The sequence below is a fragment of the Rhinopithecus bieti genome, unplaced genomic scaffold (assembly GCF_001698545.2).
Source record: "Rhinopithecus bieti isolate Rb0 unplaced genomic scaffold, ASM169854v2 scaffold_47707, whole genome shotgun sequence".
Taxonomy (NCBI): Eukaryota; Metazoa; Chordata; class Mammalia; order Primates; family Cercopithecidae; genus Rhinopithecus; species Rhinopithecus bieti.
The window spans coordinates 1,104,168-1,123,279 of record NW_016819117.1 but is presented as its reverse complement, the minus strand read 5'-3'; the positions used below and the strand labels follow the sequence as shown (position 1 = coordinate 1,123,279).

The following is a 19,112-nucleotide window of genomic DNA, read 5'->3' as shown; positions in this document are numbered from 1 at the left end:
TGTCACCACTGCATACCCAGCACCCACTCTCATGCCAGGCACACACAGGTACCCAGACATTTCTAGAGCCAATGATCACACTACTCAGCAGCCCTTCTGCCTCAGATCTCTCTATGGGTGCAGACAGAAATGTTTCCTTGCTGGTACCATGCTGTTTCAAACTTTTCTTTGTGTCTCACACCTCTCTGGAGGATGACAACACGACAGGTGAGGCTGTGGCCCAGAGAGCCAGGTGAGCGTGGCCAGGTCCCTTAGTGCAGGCTTCCACTCTCCCTGGGGCCTCCCCTAGCACTCTGTCCAGGAGTCAGCACTGCCTTCACCTGCCATTTGCCAAAATCTTTGGCTACATGGGCAAGTTCTCCATCAGTGCTCACACCTGAGCTCACCCTTGCTTTTGCCACCTGCCCAGTCTTTTCCAGACAAAATGGTAGCCAGGTGGGCTCCCTTGACACTGGCTTCTGTAGAAAAAGGGCAATCAATCTTGCCATCCTGCTGACAGGCCCACCACCCAGGCCTACACTCAAAGTCATCTCAGGGCCCCTCCACTGCGGGAGCACAGCAGAGGATGACAGCCAACACTCAGCCATGCCGCCTTCTGGCCAGCATGCCCAACACGTGGCCTGGAGGAGCTGGGGACCCACGCCAGGCTCCCTCTTCATTTGGTTCTCAGAGTGGCAGATGGCATGACTGTAAATGGCACCAAGCGTGCTGCGTAAGCTCATGACACATTTCAATGCCGCTGTCCACGCACCTGCTGCCCGGGAGGATGAGGCTGGAGGGGCACTGCTGTACATGCTACTGAGGACAGACATAGCCCAGGCCCATGCCTGCTCCTTGCCCTTCCTCAGCAGAACCACCTGAGGGTTTTTTTTCTTTTTTATTCCCCCCCTAGACGAAGTCCTCCTCTGTTGCCCAGGCTGGAGTGCAGTGGTGCAATCTTGGCTCACTGCAACCTCCGCCTCTTGGGTTCAAACGATTCTCCTGCCTCAGCCTCTCAAGTAGCTGGGATTACAGGTGTCTGCCACCACGGCTAGCTAATTTTTGTATTTTTAGCAGAGATGGAGTTTCACCATGTTGGTCATGCTGGTTTCGAACTCCTGACCTTATGATCCACCCGCCTCGGCCTTCCAAGGTGCTGGGATTTCAGGCATAAGCCACCGCACCCGGCCAACCTGAGGGTTCTTTATACCAAAAGGCACTCCCCCGCTGCACACTTTAGCGAGCCCCTCTAGTCCTGCAAGCCACAACCCCGTCATCACTCATGAAACTACACAGCCCATAATCAAAGCCCCCCAGTTGTCCCTAGAATGCCCTTTGAAACCATTTCCTTCTCTTTTCCTTCCTTGGTTTTTGTTAAAGGCCCAAGACCTCAACAAAGCTACTACCTGCATTTGTTTGTCAAGTGTCTCCGGGCCCTGGGAACTGACTGTGCCTGTGTCATCAGAAGGAATCTATTTCTTAAATAAGTTCTCCTGCAGATGGCGCTGCAGATGCCCACCACGCCCCCGCTAAGCAGCACATCTGTGCTATGGCAAAAGGAATGCTCATCAGACAGGCCACCCCATGCACTGTCCTCAAGCATAAAACAAAGAGCCCAGAACTCTAGCTTCATTCCATGAATCAAGGAGGAAATGAAATAAAAGGTGAAGTAAGATTTGCCCCAAGTCCACATCCTGGGGCAGTGTTTTCCCTCACGGGACAGCCCCTTGCCTACTGGTTAGGTGACACCGGGACAGGCCCTTGCCTACTGGTTAGGTGACATCAGAAACCATCTACGCCCTGGATCTTGGGCCTTCTCAAGACAGTTCCTCCAATGTGCCCAGTGCTGCTCAGGCTAAGCTAGATACTGCCTCACGGAGGTACAGCAGGAGTGAGAGTGGGAAGGAAGCAGGGCTCTGAAGCTGGGAGGGGTGCCTGGGCAAGGTGGTGAGCATCTTCCCCATGGCTGATGGCCCCTGGCTGTACCCTAGACCCACTCTGGGAAGTCTGCTCAGTGTTGGGGCAAGCTGCACTTTCTGGTGACTGTGGTCACCCAGTTATACAGTCGTTGGCTGCAGGCTGGTAGCAGCTCACACAGAGCCTGGGAATCATGCCCAACACCTGCTGTGCTGGGACTGGAGAGAAGGCCTGAGCTGGCCCAGCAGGCACTGCTCCCACTGGGCCAGGCGGAGGGCTCCCAGGTCATCAGACACAAGCCTAGGGGAGAAGGGCCAAGGGGAAAAGCAACCAGAGGTCCAAAGGGAAAGTGCTAGGACGGAAGAGAGATGGGTAAGGACTTCAGGAGTGGTTGCAAGGGCAGGGCTCTGGGGTGCGGGCGGCACACCCACAAAGATCGGGGCCGGTTGTGCAGACCCAATATCTGGGGTTCAGTGAACTGGGAGCAGCCAGCCAGGCTGCTGGGACAGCTCTGGTGTGGTCAGTGGGCAGGACAGATCTAAGACGGGATGGCCACCCACGAGGACCCACACCAGGTGAGAAATGTACATGCACAGAACCCCACCAGGCTGTGCATTGGGAACCCCCCAGGCTGCGGAGTGGAGACCCCCAGGCTGTGGAGTTGGGACCCCCGCAAGCTGTAGGGCAGGGAACTCCCAGGCTGTGGAGTAGGGTAGCAGGTCCCTGCTCTGGAGTGCAGCCCAACAGCAGCAACTGGGCAGATGTCGACTGGACCATCAGGGGCCCAGGTGTTTGTGTGGCCAGGAGAGCACGTGCCCTCTCGGGAGTCAGGTGTGTGAGGGAAGGAGAGCAGCCAGTTGGAGACAGAAGCATCCGGGGCACGAGAAGGCAAGGAAGCTGTCAGAAGTGGCCCAGAACACGACAAAAATGTAATGGAAACAAGAGGCCCTAGAAGCTGGGGTCCAGCCCTACAGCACACACAAAGGTGGAGGAAAAGGAGGACAAAGAGCAGGGCCCTGAGGGCTGCGTCGAGACAACAACGCCCAGCCAGAGACCCTCAGGAAGGAGGAGGCCAGAGAGGGCACTTCTTTCCCTCTCTGGGGCAGGTACAGGCTCCGGGCACCGTCATCGCTCCCTGGACTGAGCACCTTTTGTTGGGACTGAACACGTAATTGACAGGTTATGAGGTTTTAACTCGGAAGGTCCTCACTGAGAACATTTCAGCTTCTGCATTTTAGAGGATAAACACAAAACACCCAGAGAAATGATGTTTCACACGGAAACTGGGACTTACCCAACCTGAATGAGTTCATTCAGCTTTGTCGCATTCTTGTCATCCATACCTTTAAATGGAAAAAATAAATAAATGAGACCATGATGTAGTTAGGAGCAAAGCCACTGAAGATTCCCATACAATTCTGGTCAATATAGACTCAAATCCCATTACCAAATATAAAGTTCCTCTGGAATAAAAGCCCTACAGTAGCTGCAGGCCCTCCCTCAAAGTCACACATTCGAGTCAGCTGCCCTGGTCGCCCCCTGCTCACCTGAAATTCTAGAACACCCCAGCCTGGCCCTCTCCTCAGGCAAGCCCACTATCCAGCCTCTGCCCCACTGATCTGTCCTCCCAAAAGCTCCCTCCCAGGTCCCCCAGCGCCGGCCTTCCACTCATCCCTATGTGCCCGGCTCGACAGCTGCTTCCTGCAGGTACCACACCTGCCCGCACACATGTCCTGCTGGGCTCGTACTGCCAGTGTCTGGTGATGACCTTCCAGCCCACAGTGTGCAACTCCCAGGGCACCCAGAGTCCGCAGAATGAAGAGTCCGACACCCTCTGAGTTTCCTGGAGCATACGCCCCATTTCCTGTGACCTGCTTGGGACCCTTCACTATCTTCAAGATGTGCAAGAAAGCAACTACAGTACATTAACGGGAGAAACTAGGTGGTGGATACTTGGGTGTTCATTATAAAATTCTTTGAATTCTTCTGCATGTTTTGGGGGAAAGAAACTCCACAAACGGCCAGGCTGAAAACCAAAACCACAGACAGAACTGTCAAAGCAGCCAGAGACAGACAATGCACCTGGCACCGAGGAATGAGGACACAGATGGCCACTGACCCCTCATCAGAGCAGCACAGGCCAAGAGGCAGCAGACAACGGCGTCAATGTGACGAAAGAACCAACCCGTTAGATCAGAATTCTCTATCCGGCAAATACATCTTTTAAGAATGAAGAGGCCGGGCGCGGTGGCTCAAGCCTGTAATCCCAGCACTTTGGGAGGCCGAGACGGGCGGATCACGAGGTCAGGAGATCGAGACCATCCTGGCTAACACGGTGAAACCCCGTCTCTACTAAAAATACAAAAAACTAGCCGGGCGAGGTGGTGGCGCCTGTAGTCCCAGCTACTCGGGAGGCTGAGGCAGGAGAATGGCATGAACCCGGGAGGCAGAGCTTGCAGTGAGCTGAGATCTGGCCACTGCACTCCAGCCTGGGCGACAGAGCGAGACTCCGTCTCAATAAAAAAAAAAAAAAAAAAAAAAAAGAATGAAGATGAAATGCAGAGTTTTCAGATAAATAATAACTAAGAATTCACAGCTGGCACAACCACATGGAAAAAAATAAAGGATGTTTTTCAGAAAGAAAGGAAACAAAGCCAGATGGAAACGGAACATCAGGAAGGAATGAAAAGCACCGGAAAGGGCTCTCGTCGCCAGGCGAGGCACCAAGAAAGGAACTGGTCATGGAAACCGGCCAAGCATGGCATGCCACCGGGCCACCGTGCCCCACCTCGCCCGCTCCCGGATGAAGGGTGGGAAGCCTGGGAGCAGTGTGCCCCTCACTCAGCAATCGAGTCATTTATTTTCATCAAACTTGAGCATCCTTATGAGGCAGGAGAATAGGGTCTAGAGGCAGGGAACCTAAGGCCAATTCACGCTGACTTCCTAGAACTAAATCAAAAAGAAAACCCCAACTTTCACACCTAAGTAACAAAAGGACCAGATGCTACTCCCTTTGCAATTCCCTCCCCTTCTTTCTGCATGGCAGATGGGAAATTGAAAGTATCTCTGATTGGTTGCAGAAAGCAGCAAGCAACCAGACATTTACATAGGAGTGTAACTGTGTACCTTCACTGCAGCCTGATTGGTTGCTTTCAGCTGGGGAAAAAGTCTTCCCCAAGACTGGGGCCAAGTCTTCCTTTGCAAAGAAGTGTATCTTTGTAACCAGTTTAGTCTCTGATTGGTTGTTTTCCACAACCAATCAGATGCTTGCATAGGGTGTAAGCTTCGTAACTTCACTTCAGCCTTGGATTGCGGGCCACTACTTCATTTACATAGAAGAAGCCAACGGGAAACCTCTAGAGGGTGTTTAAAACCCAGAAACTTCTGTAAAAGGGCTCTTGAGCCCCTACATCAGGCCCACTCCCACCCTGTGGAGTGTACTTTGGTTTTCAATACATCTCTGCTTTTGTTGCTTCATTCTTTCCTTGCTTTGTTTGTGCATTTTGTCCAATTCTTTGTTCAAAATGCCAAGAACCTGGACACCCTCCACCTCTCAGAAGCTCGAGGTCGGAAACCAGGAACAAGTAGTGGTGCAAAAGGACCAGGCAACAAGGAGCGGATGTGGTCAAGACGGGGTTTTCCTTTCTCTGGGGAAGATGAGAGCTGGGAGAGCTGTGGTGTAAACTCCTTGGGGCCTGGGATGCTTCCCGAGGCTGAGAGAGGGCAGATGAGAGGCAGCAGGAACAGGCATGAGGAGCTGGGACACAAGGCCCACGGACATGGGTGCAGGCTGGGAAAGGCAGGCTGGAGGAGGGAAGAGAAGGAGTGGCTGGATCCACAGGGGACAGACCCAGTGGGGAAGTGTAGGAGGGCAGGGCCTTCCCACACACAAATGCCACACTAGATTGCAGCAGCCACCCCACAGGACACAGCAAGGCGTGGAGGGACAGCAAGGGGTCAGAGTGTGGTGAAGGCCGGGCACAGACAGGGCGACTACTCCCTATCTGTCCTCTCGGCCCCACCACCCACCTTGAGCTGTGACATACTAGCTGGCGTGGTGGTGCAGTATCCCACTGACCCTGTGAAGCAGCCCCGTGGGTGTGCACCCCTGCAGTGCCCATGGGACAGCCCAGGCATACTTTCTTCTGTGAAGTCAGGCAGAAGCAGCAGGGCTGAGGGACGCTGGGCACAAGCACCTGGTAAGGCTACATGTCCCTACCTAGAGGTCATGTGAAAAAAGTCTAAAGGGAACCTGGTCCTGAGGAGACGACTGGAACAAATCCAAGCAAGGCCCTGAGTGAGGAAGGCCTGGGCACGTCGCAATGTCTCAGAAGCCCTGGCAGCGCGGCTGCTCTGAGTCAAAGACACTGAGGGAGACTCCACAGTCACATCCAGGGCAACGGCCCTCGACAGAAGCCCTGACTGGTATTTTGGGATGTTTTAGAAAATCTGAATATGGGCAGAAAATTAGGTAAAAAATTAGCTCCTGTTTGGTAAATGCTAAAAGTCTAGGTGTGACCATGGCATCAAGGCTACACAGGAGAAATGTGCTCTGAGGTGAGCCGGTGGAGGTACTCTGGGCTGTGGCGTGACATAGTCGAGTGGAATGCAGAGTGTGTGAACACATGCATGGAGGAAGAGAGCAAATGTAGCCAACGTCAGCAACAGGTCCATCTAAGCCAAAGAGCATGGCCGCCATCATATGCTTCACGTCTTCTATTAACATTTTTTCAAGATAAAAGTTAGAGGGAAAATAGAAGCAACTCTGGGCACTAGAGCCCAAAGGTGACAAGGACAGGAGGAGCCGTGGGCAACCCCACAGGCAGCGTACTCACAGCCCCCGATCTTCTTGCGCAGTTCGCCATAGCAGATCAGGCCATACAGTTCCTGGGATGACTTCTTCAGGCCTCGAGAGAACACTGAGAGACAAAAGAGAAAGTGGCTTTAGAGAAGGGAACAGGAGGCGCCGCCTGACTCGGGCGTGGGAGCCACACGCCGGGCTCACGTGGTTTTTGGATCTACTCCCTGTACCCTGGTCACGCAAGCTGTCAACCACAGGAGACACTGGGCAGAGTGTATAGAACACGGTGCTATGTTTGCAATTTTCAAAATAAAAAGTTAAGCCAAAGTGGGGGGTTAGAAATTTACCTCTAATAGGCAGAGGAAACGTCCCCTGGAGGAGAAAACACAACACTCAGAATAGCTGGTTCTCGTGGAGGCAGTGGATCTGGCCAGCACTAAACCTGTCATCCATCTCTGCACACAGGTGAGGCCAGCAGCTCTGCAACCTGGATGCTGCCTTCCTGCCTCACCTGTGCCCTCCCGTGACAGTGGATCTACACAGCCCGGGCCCAGGCGGGAGGAGGAGCCAAGGACAGGTGCTCACCCCTGCCTGACGTCTATTCTCCTTCCTCAGTAAGAGGTTCTGTTTTTTTTTTTTTCCTTTTCTTTTTTTGGAGACAGGGTCTCACTCTCTCGCCCAGACTGGAGTGCAGTGGCGCGATCTTGGCTCACCGCAACCTCTGCCTCCCAGGCTCAAGAGATTCTCCTGCCTCAACCTCCCAAGTAGCTGAGATTACAAGTGCACACCACTATGGCCTAGCTAATTTTCGTATTTTTAGTAGAGACAAGGTTTCACCATGTGGGCCAGGCTGGTCTTGAACTCCTGACCTCAAATGATCCACCTGCCTCAACCTCCCAAACTGCTGGGATTACAGGCATGAACCACCATGCCCGGCCAAGACCCCTGTTTTATTTGGGAGGCAAACAGGCTGGGACATGGACAGCTGGTTGTGGCTACACCACTAGAAGTAGTGGAGACTTCCAGAAGCCTGCTTAAAGAGCCTGATTTGGGCAGGAGGGTTCCCTTTTTCCCACCCCTCTTTCCTCAAGAGTCACTGCCTGGAGCTGTCACCAAGGACGGCCAAGCACAAGAATGGGAGGCACCTGGGTCCTGCCTGCCCTGGGCGCCAGCCTCTAGGTGTCTCTGCCACAAGACGGTGAATTCTGAGGCATTTGGGCCACTGCTATTTTGCATTTTGTTACTGTATTACAGCAGACCTAATCCTGCTAGGGAAACCAAGTGACAACACAGTCCAGGTCCCTTTGGGTCACTTCACAGAGCAGGGTTCTGAAGGCCATTTGTACCCTCTGTTCTCACAATTATCCTCTCTAGTTCTCTCCTCAAGAGACCGGTTCTCAAGGCTCTAAGACTGGTAAACGGAGAAACAGGCTTTCAAGATATGAGGAGGATTCTGGACCATGGTACACTGCTAAGTACAGGCCAGTTGCTCTCAAAGGCTCTTCTGAGAGAAAGACCTAAGGGCTCATCAGACTTTTTTCCTTTTTTTTTTTTTTGAGATGGAGTTTCGTTCTTGTTGCCCAAGCTGGAGTGCGGCGACGTAATCTCGGCTCACTGCAACCTCCGTCTCTCGGGTTCAAGGGATTCTCCTTCTCCTGCTTCAGCCTCCCAAGTAGCTGGGATTACAGGCATGCATCACCACACCCTGCTAATGTTTGTAATTTTAGTAGAGACAGAGTTTCACCATGTCAGTCAGGCTGGCGTCAAACTCCTGATCTCAGGTGATCCGTCCGCCTCAGCCTCCCAAAATGTTGGGATTACAGGTGTGAGCCACCACGCCAGCCTCATCAGACTTTCTTAAAGGAGCCCATGACTCAGGAAGCTTTAAGATCCACTGTTCAGTAGACAAGCAAAATGTGGCCATCCACCCAGTGGAAAATTATCCAGCCATAAAAAGGACTGGTACACGCTACATCACAAACGAACCCTGAAACCCAACGCTGAGTGAAAGGAGCCAGGCACAGAAGGACATGTAGCATGTGATCCCATTTCTATGAAACATCCGGAGTAGAAAGATCCATAGAGACAGGAGGTAAATTGAGGGCTCCCAGCACCAGGGTACAGGGTTTCCTTCCAGGCAGTGGACATATTCTGCAACTAGAGAGTGGCAATGGCTGCATAACCTTGTAAGTACATTAAGAACCACTAAGTTCTACACTTTAAAAGGGTGAACAATATCCCCATTTCTAAACTATGTTTTTAAAAGTCCACTATTTGAAATGACAAAAAGAAAAAAACCCACAACCCAGAGAGAAGAAAGCAGCACCAGGAGCAAGACAGTGCAGACAAGGGACCCCTGGGGAGTGAGACCCTGGGACAAAGCAGGGCTTCTGGCAGGTGTCCCTGATGCCCCCCGCCTGGTCCCACGGCCTCCTAGGTGGCACCTCATGTTTTGTTCCACACTCAGGGACAGGAACCAAGCTCACCTCATCTAAATTTTGAGTTCGTGAAACAAAATCTCCACCGAGCAATGGACAGCAGCAGGGAGCCGCAGATGTGCATGGAAACCACAGGAGATTAATAAAACGAACACACACGCAAGGCCATGGCTCCCAAGCTGGGGGTGGAGTCAGTCCCTTTCACCCTCCTCACTTGCCACCACTCGTCGTCTTACTCCACCCGACGAGTCAGACAAACCCATGATAAAGTGCGCGCGGCGCGCTCTTCCAAACTCCAAAGCACAGGCCGGGGGCGGTGGCTCACACCTGTAATCCTAGCACTCTGGGAGGCAGAGGCCAGGCGTGGCGGCTCACGCCTGTAATCCTAGCACTCTGGGAGGCAGAGGCCAGGCGTGGCGGCTCACGGCTGTAATCCTAGCACTCTGGGAGGCAGAGGCAGGTGGATTGCCTGAGCTCAGGAGTTCAAGACCAGCTTGGCAACATAGTAAAACCTCATCTCTACTAAAAAATATAAAATTAGCCGGGTGTGGTGGTGGTGCGCACCTGTAATCCCAGCTACTCGGGAGGCTGAAGCATGAGAATCGCTTGAACCTGCGAGATGGAGTTGCCGTGAGCTGAGATTGTGCCATTGCACTCTAGCCTGGGCGACAGAGCAAGACTCTGGCTTAACAAAAAAAAATAAAACAAAACTCCAAGGCATGCTAAAAATACATGTAACATGAAAAAGTTGCCACTCTGTTTGATGTGCAATGACCGTCCATGGGGCCAGTCACTTCACAATGTCCTGGTGGCCTCCAGCTGGGCAAGTCAGCATCGGGTGCCCCAATGCCGCTGCATGCTGGCATGAAGGCAGGCGGCCCTGCTGAAGAGAAAATCAGGGCCATCAGAGAACTCAGGAGAACAGTGAGCTCAACAAGAAGGCGGCACATCACGTGGGGTCAAGCCAAAGATGCACGAAAAGGAGACACCAAGGCTGCAGGAGCCTGCTGTGTCAGATCAGGAAGAAGAGACAGGGAGAGAGGGAAGCACAGAGGCCCACACGGAGAAGGGGAAAGGACCTGTGTCGCTAGGTGTGACCCCCAGAGAGGTGTGAGGGAGCATTTACTCTTCACCCTCGACGGAGAGAAGGGCCAAAGAGGAATGAGGCCTCCTCACACCAGGAAGTTTAGGATTAGGAGGTTGTTTAACAGAGAAACCACCTGAAGATTAGGAGGTTGTTTAACAGTGACAAAATTAGAAAAGAAATGTTTGCTTTGACTGCCTTCTGAAATTGACTTGGGAGAAAGCTTGGGTTGGCAAGTAGAATGCGCATTTGAACCTCAGAAGAGGAGATGAGTCTACGCCAGGAGCCTGAGGGTCCCAAGACGCTTCCCATTCTGCCTGCCGGTAGTTCAAACAAAGCACGCTGGACCGAAGCTCCTGGAATCCCATCCCTCTCTCTATAACTCGTCTACTAAACAGCTGCCCAGTTCCCTCCGCTGCTGGCCAGCTTCCCCATGGAGAGCTTTTCAAGACCAGCCACAGTGGATGGCAGATCCGCTCTCATGGACTGACTGACTTTTTTTTTTTTTTTGCAACGGAGTCTTCTCTGTCGCCAGGCTGGAGTGCAGTGGTGCAATTCTCCTGCCTCAGTCTCCCAAGTAGCTGGGAGTACAGGCGCGCACCACCACGCCCGGCTAATTTTTGTATTTTTAGTAGAGATGGGGTTTCACCATGTTGGCCAGGACGGTCTTGATCTCCCGACCTCGTGATCCACCTGCCTCTGCCTCCCAAAGTGCTGTGATTACAGGCGTGAGCCACCGCACCCGGCCTAGACTGTTTTTCAAAAGGGCACTAATGAACAGTGCGAAGGACAGATGACACAGGAAGAGGCCGACAGCGAAGTCAGTGCTGCGTGCCACTCTGGAAGGCACGAGGCCACTCACCACAACCTGACATTAATCCCAACAGTCTTGGATGACAGGATCCAACCAGTGCTGAGATTTCAAATCAACAAGTGAGCTGAACATGAGAAGACCAGCACAGGCATCAAATATAGGACAAAACGGAATTGATGTGCCATAAATAGGCGAAGTCACCAGAAAATCTTATGTTAATGGTCACACGGATACCAAAAGCAAACAAACAAAACCGCATTGGCAGCAGACCTGAATCAAGGGGCGCCCCTAACGTGCAGAGACCAACAGCCGCTTCCATGAATCTCCAGAAACAGCAACAACCTCCCAGTGGAGGTTCTTCAGTGGAGAAGTTGTGTGGTGGGCAGGGGGTGTCTGCAGCCCTCAGGGCTCTACCTAGCCACACGGGGGAGCTGGGTCCTGGCTCTTCCCAAAGCTCTGGGCAATGCTGATGCGCCATGGTCAAGATGCCATAACCCACCCAGAGGACACCACAGGAATGGCCAAGGCAAAGTACTTTAGGTCGCCATGAGGCATAGGCAAGGGCACAAGGAGTGGCAGCGTGGCCACAGCCCAGGTACCCTGCGTCAGAACGTGAGATATCTGAAAGAAGGGTCAGAAGGCAGAGGGGGTGCCCTGGGGGTGCATCTGGAAGGACCATGCTGTGCGTGAAGCTGCAGGAATGAAGAGCAGGGCCCAGCACAGGGACACTGCTGGAGAGGTGGTTCTGATAGGCAGAGGCAGGAGGCGGCTAAGCCTTCCAGGGACAGAGATGGTGATGGACAGAGCATCATCCAGAGAAGCCACCAGCAGCCAAAGGGTGCTCTGAGCCAGAAGCCAGAATTGTACCTGGGGAAGACTTGGTCCCATGACTAAAGAAGGGCCTGCACAGATCTGGGTCCCAGTATAGAGGGCGAGAGGCCTAGGGAGGCTGGCCATCCCCCAGGCAGACCAGCGCCAGACACGGTGTCTGCGGCCCAAGCCCCTCGCTAGACCATGGTGCTATCATTTGCAGTGGAGACCACAGGCTTCAAGTGAGCCAGGGACCCAGAACTCACACACACTCAGAGCCATTGGAAACACACAAAACATAGCTCAGAAAAGCAGTGGTAAGAACCCTGGAGCACGGGATGCGAGCCACTTGCTGAAAACTTGGTTTGACTTAAGACGGCACATGATCAGTCAAAGCTCTGCAAGGCAAGGAGCCCCAGGCCGAGTGGCTGGTGAGAAAATGCCAGAAAGCAGGTCCGGCGGGCTTGCTGGAAGGTGCGCTCTGAGCAGAAACTGGCCCTGCCTGTGGGCACCCCCGGGCCTGGCCCACGGCGCACTCACCGTGGTCAAAGTCGATGTACTTGGTGATCTTGTGCCAGGTGCGGTAGTAGAAGTGGCGGACCTGCTCCTTGTTCTTCACCATGCTCGCTGGCTTGCCTTTCTTCTTGTACTTCAGCGCAATGTTGTTCTGAATCGCTTCAAAGTCTTTCCCATGCTGGAAAATAAATTCCATGATAAATGTAGAGGGGTTAAAACAATGTAGCTTTCTGTGCGAGCTGGACCCTTTCCAAGGTTCCAAGAAAGGAGAAAGGAGACAGGCTGTGGACAAACAAGCTGCCCTTCCCAGCTCTTATCTGTGTATGAATTTCAACTTCGATTCCCTAAAACCCTACGTTTTAATCAGGATAAAGGAGCAATGGGACCAGGAACAGAAGGATCAGAGCACAGGGATACCCAAGAGGCAAGCACCCTAGACAGGAGAAACATAAAGCTCATCACTTGGACAAATGGCTTAATGGCTAGAGTTCTTCAGAGACCATGAAATGAGACACCTCCATGAAGAAAAGCTCTGGAAGAGAAGCAATGTAGTAGTTATGGCATCTTAAAGAACATACCGGAAATATCCTTACTGCTTTAATCCAACAAAAAACATTCCATATTCAAACAAGAACAGCAAACGTGAACATTTAGTAAGTGAACCGCACAGAATATACTGATTATACCTGGAGGCCAACCCTTCTTTAAATACTTCTGTGCAAAAGCTGCGTGTGACTTAGATTTTCAGAAAAGAACTTGTATTCCACAGAACAGCCTCACCTCAGTGCTGCTTCAGCCACGGCCATAGAGAACCGAGTGTTTGATCATCTCATCAAAGCCAAGCTCCTAAGTACTGGAAGGGCTCAGCAGCAACCAGCACCCTTAGCGCCCAGGTCTTGGTTTCTAAATACCACTTTGCAAAGGGAAGCTGGGCTCCCAGGAAAAACAGCCGACTGCACAGCAGTGAGCAGCCGCTGAGTCTGGAATGCCTGACGGCACCAACACATGAGAATACACTGGTAGGCGATGGGGACGTGAGAAGAGGACGCAGGAGCCAGCATGAGGCTCCCAGTGGCCAAATGGGGTACCAACGGAGTGAGAAAGCCAACAATGGCATGACGGATCATGACCCCCAGAATAAAGCCAACATCTGCAAGTCTACATGGGTGTAGGCAACAGAGTAATTACACATGTGGGGGAGAAGACAGGGCTCTTCTTGGCACAGGACTCCCAGTCAGCAAACGTAGAAAGAATAAAGGAAACAGAAGGTCCTCACCGTGAGCAAACACCACAGTAACAACTGCTTCGGGGAAAAGGCAGCGATGGCTGCTGAAATCAGTGGGAGCAAAGAATGATGAGAAACACGGTATTTACGCAGCCTCAAAGCCAAGCCATGACCCAGCCATGGTGAGACCTGGAGGAGGCCGCCTAAGGGCAGCGACCAAGGCAAACACCACTAGGACGGAGACAGAAAGAACAACATGGGCCGCCAACTGGATGCGCCAAGAAGCACACAGTGTCACTGCTGTGGAATTCTTGATAGAAATGTGTAACACAGAATCATGAGGAAACAGCAGATCAACCCAAACTGACACAAGGGACGCTCTACAAGCCAACACGCTGTGAGTCTCCACAAGTGTTGAGGTCATCAAAGACAAAAAAAAAAACATGCAAACAAAAACCCAGGAGCTGTCCCAGGTTACAGGAGACAGAGGAGTTTGGGCAGCCGAGTATGGCGCAGCGTCCTGGCCAGGCTGGACCTGAGTGGGACCCTAGTTAATCTGAATCCCGCCTGCAAAGGAGCACGGAGGGCCGTGTCTACGCTCATATCCTCACTGCGGCCGCCCTAACGCTGTGGAGGCAGGGTGGAAGGGAACTGCTTTGTGCTGTTTTTGCAACTTTCTAAAAGTCTGAAACGTTTCAAAATGAAAAGTTAAGGGAGCCAGGTAGTGGCTTGTGCCTGGAATCCCAGCACTTTGGGAGGCTGAGGCGAGAGAACTGCTTGAGCCCAGCAGTTTGAGACCAGTTTGGGCAACACAGTGAAACCCCATCTCCACAAGAAACTTCAAAATCAGCCAGGCATGGTGGCACATGCCTGTAGTCCTAGCTACTTGGGAGGCTGAGGCGGGAGGATCATCACTTGAGCCCAGGAGGTCAAGGTTGTAGTGAGCTAACATGGCACTCCTGCACTCCAGCCTAGGTGACAAAGCAAGACTGACTCTCAAAAAAAATATTTTTTTTTAATTAAAAAACAAAATTAAAAAACATGCTCATTAAGGCGTAGTAACTGGGGAACAGGATCCTCAGGGAAATGGGAACCTGGGGACTCGGGGGGAGCTGGCCCCCAACCCTGTCCATCTCAGAAGACTCTTGGCAACTGGAGGACCGTGAGGTGAGCTGGAGGGGCCGGGGGGGGGAGGTGGCACTGTTCTTGACACATTGACACATTTTAGGATCTGTAACTCCCAGCAACACAGGTTGGAGGAGGTGAAGACAGAAGCTGCGTGGGCTGGAGGGTGGGCCTGGAAGGCTGGCACCCCAGTCTGGGTGCAAAAATGAAATGAAAATTAAAAACTTTAGAAAAAGTAAAACTTGTTCATTGTTTTCAAAAGGAATGGCAGGTAAAGCATAAAGAGGCGAAGCAGCATGAAGGGCCTTCCTGCAGGGTCCAGGCAGGCCCAGCCCTCCCCACGCTCCCTGGGCCTCAGTGAGAACCACGATGAAGCAACTTGATGGCCTCTGAATGTCACTGCGGGGTCGTCTACTCAAAGGTTCCCTGAGAACCCGGGTTCCAGGCCTCCTGCTCACGTGTTCTTAACCTCTGCTGCCTCCTAAAGTCCCAGGGGCATCTGTGTCGCACCTGCCATGTGTCTCCAAGGCAGCAAGCCCCACCAGACTTTTCCTTATTCTCAGTGTGGCGAGAGTGCTCTGTCCTGAGTCAGGAACCAGATATACAGATGCTAACGGCAATGAGAACCAAAGACAGGCAGGGCTGAAAGTCTGAGGAAGCTGTCTGGGGTGAAGAGACACCTGCAGTGTCCACAGAGCTGTGGAGATGGTAACAGGCTGAGGATGCCCCCGGCTGCCTGTGCACAGACGGGGAAGGCATAGGTGGGGACAGAGAAGGCGAGCACCACGAAGCACAGAGGCCAGAGCTGAGGCTGCAGTCATTGTGCAGACAGTGAGAAGGAAGCACAGGACGCTGGCTGTGTGGCTGTCAGGTAGGAAATCAAGAACTGTACGGCAAAAACAAGCATGGACGATGGACGGATATAAGCAGGAACAGGAACATGAAATGAAGTCCGGGCTGGGTCTGTGCAGACCTGCCACAGAAATGGAAGGGTATTCAGAGGAAGGAGGTGAGTGCCCTGCCACAGGGAGAAGTCTGGATGGGCTATAACTGGACAGGCACCAATCTGAGCATGCCTAGCACTGCCCAAAGTAGGGTGGGCAGGGGTAGCACTCTCGCCTGAGGAGCAGCTGAAGCAGGAGAGAATTCAGTCCATGATCAGGAGTGACCAACTGAGGCCCAGTGATGGCCGTGGGGTCCCTCCATCCAGTCGGGCCCCAGCCAGCCTAGCTGCACCCCTCCCAGGGAGGTATCAAAAAGGCAGCAGTGGCCATGATAGCAAGGCAGGAGCCGTACTTCTCAGAGCAGAGGCCTGGGCCCAGCCACCAACACCCCACAGCTCCAGGGTTCAGTCACACCTGCTACTGGCCAGTCAGCCATACATCAAGACCCCACCAGAGGCCCACATCGTTTTGATGAGACTCACAATGCAGAAATATAACATGTTAGGTCAGATACAGTGGCTCATGCCTGTAATCCCAGCACTTTAGGAGGCTGGGGTGGGCGGATCACCTGAGGTCAGGAGTTCAAGACCACCCTGATCAACATGGTGAAACTCGGTCTCTACTAAAAATACAAAAATTAGCTGGGCGTGGTGGCAGGTGCCTATGATCACAGCTACTCGGGAGGCTGAGGCAAGAGAATCGCTTTAACCCGGGAGGTAGAGGTTGCAGTAAGCCGAGATCACGCCACTGCACTCCAGCCTGAGCAACAAAAACAAAACTCAGTCTCAAAAAAAACAAAAAACAAACACGGTCCTCTCTCTTGCCCTCGCTCTTTCTCACGTACATACTCAGATACAGAGAACCCACAGCAGAAACCATTACATGACCAGAACAGCCAATTATTAATTATTATTACTAATTCAGGACTTCAGAACTCCTCAAAAAGCATCCGCCCAATAGAAAAACTCTAATGAGCACCTTAACCCAATGGGAAGGAAATGAACTAAACTGCTTGAATAAAGGTAAAGGGGGGTCATTAACAAGGAACTCCTCCTCTGCTACTTTTAATGGACAACCACATCTCCTGCTCCCAGGCACCTAGACCTTCTTACAGAGGCTACAGTCTTGCCAAGGAGGAAAGGCCACACCACAGGAGTCATTGTTTCAGGCAAGAATCAGCAATGGTTGCTGATTCTGAAAACATTCCAGGAATCGCAGGTCCTCCAAGACTAACAAACAGCTTAAAGGCATGATTTGGGGCTAAAATCTACACAAAAGCAGCCTCCCTGCTGTACTCTAGAATCCTCAAAGGGAAGAAAAGGAACTCACGAATGTGCTTCAATGACTTCACATCTACTGAAACGGGACTCATGCACCCTTCTCTTCGGACAATCAGAGTCAAGCCACACGGTCACGGCAGTCGGGTCCACCTGGGGTGGGCAGAACCTAACCTGAAGCCCAGGGCGGGGGCGACCCTGGCCATGGCATGCACCATAGTCAAGTCTCACGCCCACGTTTACGGGTGTCTCCTTTTCTAATGCCTCTCTAAATACCTCATTCCAGAGCCTCCATTTCTTTCTTGAGCATTCTGCTTCCCAGGCTTGACAAGACTTCTCCATCACTCCAATTAATTAGCTACTAAAAGAACAAGGCTCCTGGGAGGCCAAAGTGGGCAGACTGCCTAAGCTCAGGAGTTCGAGACCAGCCTGGGCAAAAAGGTGAAACCCCATCTCTACTAAAATACAAAAAATTAGCGGGCATGGTGGCCTGTGCCTGTAGTCTCAGTTACTCAGGAGGCTGAGGCAGGAGAATTGGTTGAACCCAGGAGGTGGAGGTTGCAGTGAGCCAAGATCATATCACTGCACTCCAGCCTGGGCGACAGAGTGAGACTCCGTCTCCTCAAAAAAAGGACAAGGCTCACTGATCATGAACCTACTTCTAATATTGTATGCCAAAGAAGCAGTCTAAAGTATGAAACGTGCACACAGATGTTTACCACAGACTCACTTACAACAACAGAATCTGGAAGGATCTCAGTCGTCCTTAACCACACAGGAATGGCCAAGGAGAGCAGTGGCTGGCCAGGGCCTCGAGGGCCACCCTGTCCGGTGCAGCTCTTCAACTCTGCACTGCGGTGGCAGCAGCCGCAGACAGTACATCCACCCTGGCCATGGCTGTGCCCCAACACGATGTTTTTACAAAAGCAAACAGTGAAAACACAGGCAAGGAGAACATTTACAGGTATTAAAAAAAATACAGAGCAAAAGAACTATGAAACACCATGAAAAATGCAAGCAATGGTAATTAAAAAGTATGCTCACAATAATTGCAAGGATTTAGAAAACAATAATGCAGGTGAAACTGGCCAGCAGGAAGCACGGGCATTCACTGGGCAGTGGGGTCAGAGAGTGACTTCTCTCTATTTTTAGGACTTTCCATTTTGTCCCAAGTCAGCGGCAACATCTCGTGAGGTTTCTCAGCTACGCTGGCCCCCGAGGCAAACACTCCCTTGTGCCTCCCCTCAGAGGCCATCCCTCCTAAATCAGCCCACTCAGCACAAAGGGAAGGCCCTGAGACAAGAGGGCCTTCAGTCAAGAACATCTTTGAGAGACAAGGGGTGAGAATATCCAAAATGAAATTAAGGAAACACACAGAAACACCTCCTCACAGACACCTCACCAGTAATAGCTTCTAAAATCTCAGTGAGGAGATAAAACGGCCAAGGTCAGTGGGCAAGACCTGGAGCCCACACCCGCCTCGGCCACTGCAGGGGTCCCCCAGGAACCCGCGTTCTAGAATCTAACAGCAGAGAGGAAGCACAGGAGCGGAGGGCAGGGCTCTGAGAGGGATGCCCAGGCTGCCTGGCCGTGCCTCCACAGCCTACTCACCTCGTACAGCCCCTCGAAGAAGGTGTTCTTGTCCTCCGTGCTCCACGACTCCCACTGCCGCCGGACCTTTTTGCCTTCTTCCTTCTCGCCACCAGAAGACCCTAAGTTCCGGGAGGAGGACCGCGAGCCCCCTGCAGGGGCCGCAGGGGCAACCCCAGACACATTTCCAGACGATGATCCACCACCTTCAGCTCCTTGGAGAGAAAGCACCGTACAGTGATCTGTTCCCGAAAGCTGGCGGGCCGGGCAGGACAGAGGGCCGGAGGGAGGGAAGGGCCCACTGCCCTGAAGTCCCACTCCACACTCCTCAACTGAGGACACTGGCAGGCAGCACCCAGGACACACGACGCCAGCGAGGCTGCTCAGGACTGCCAGGATCTTTACCTGGCCAAATGACCCTCAAATGCTTTTCCAGTTAGAAAAGGAGTAAGATTTTATGTGGGACCGTGCACCAGCACGACACTGCGCTTAAGACGCACTGTCCCAGTGCAGACAGAGATCTCTTCCATCTGCAGACTGAAGCCTCATGTCACATCGCGTGCATGTTTCTTTTGCAAATGAGGTTTTTGGC

General features: G+C 52.5%; 1 protein-coding gene across 10 annotated transcripts in view; it reads right to left on the bottom strand.

The window, feature by feature from the left end:
• The window catches only part of CRAMP1 (cramped chromatin regulator 1), a 64,959-nt gene that overhangs the window by 32,121 nt on the left and 13,726 nt on the right, over window positions 1–19,112 (bottom strand). For all 10 annotated transcript variants that reach the window (XM_017858308.1, XM_017858310.1, XM_017858309.1 and 7 more), the window contains 4 exons: window positions 18,542–18,735; window positions 12,384–12,537; window positions 6,732–6,815; window positions 3,191–3,239 (listed from right to left, as the gene is read on the bottom strand). In XM_017858308.1, the coding sequence (XP_017713797.1) occupies window positions 3,191–3,239; window positions 6,732–6,815; window positions 12,384–12,537; window positions 18,542–18,735 (481 nt within the window). The remainder of the gene's footprint in view (window positions 1–3,190; window positions 3,240–6,731; window positions 6,816–12,383; window positions 12,538–18,541; window positions 18,736–19,112) is intronic.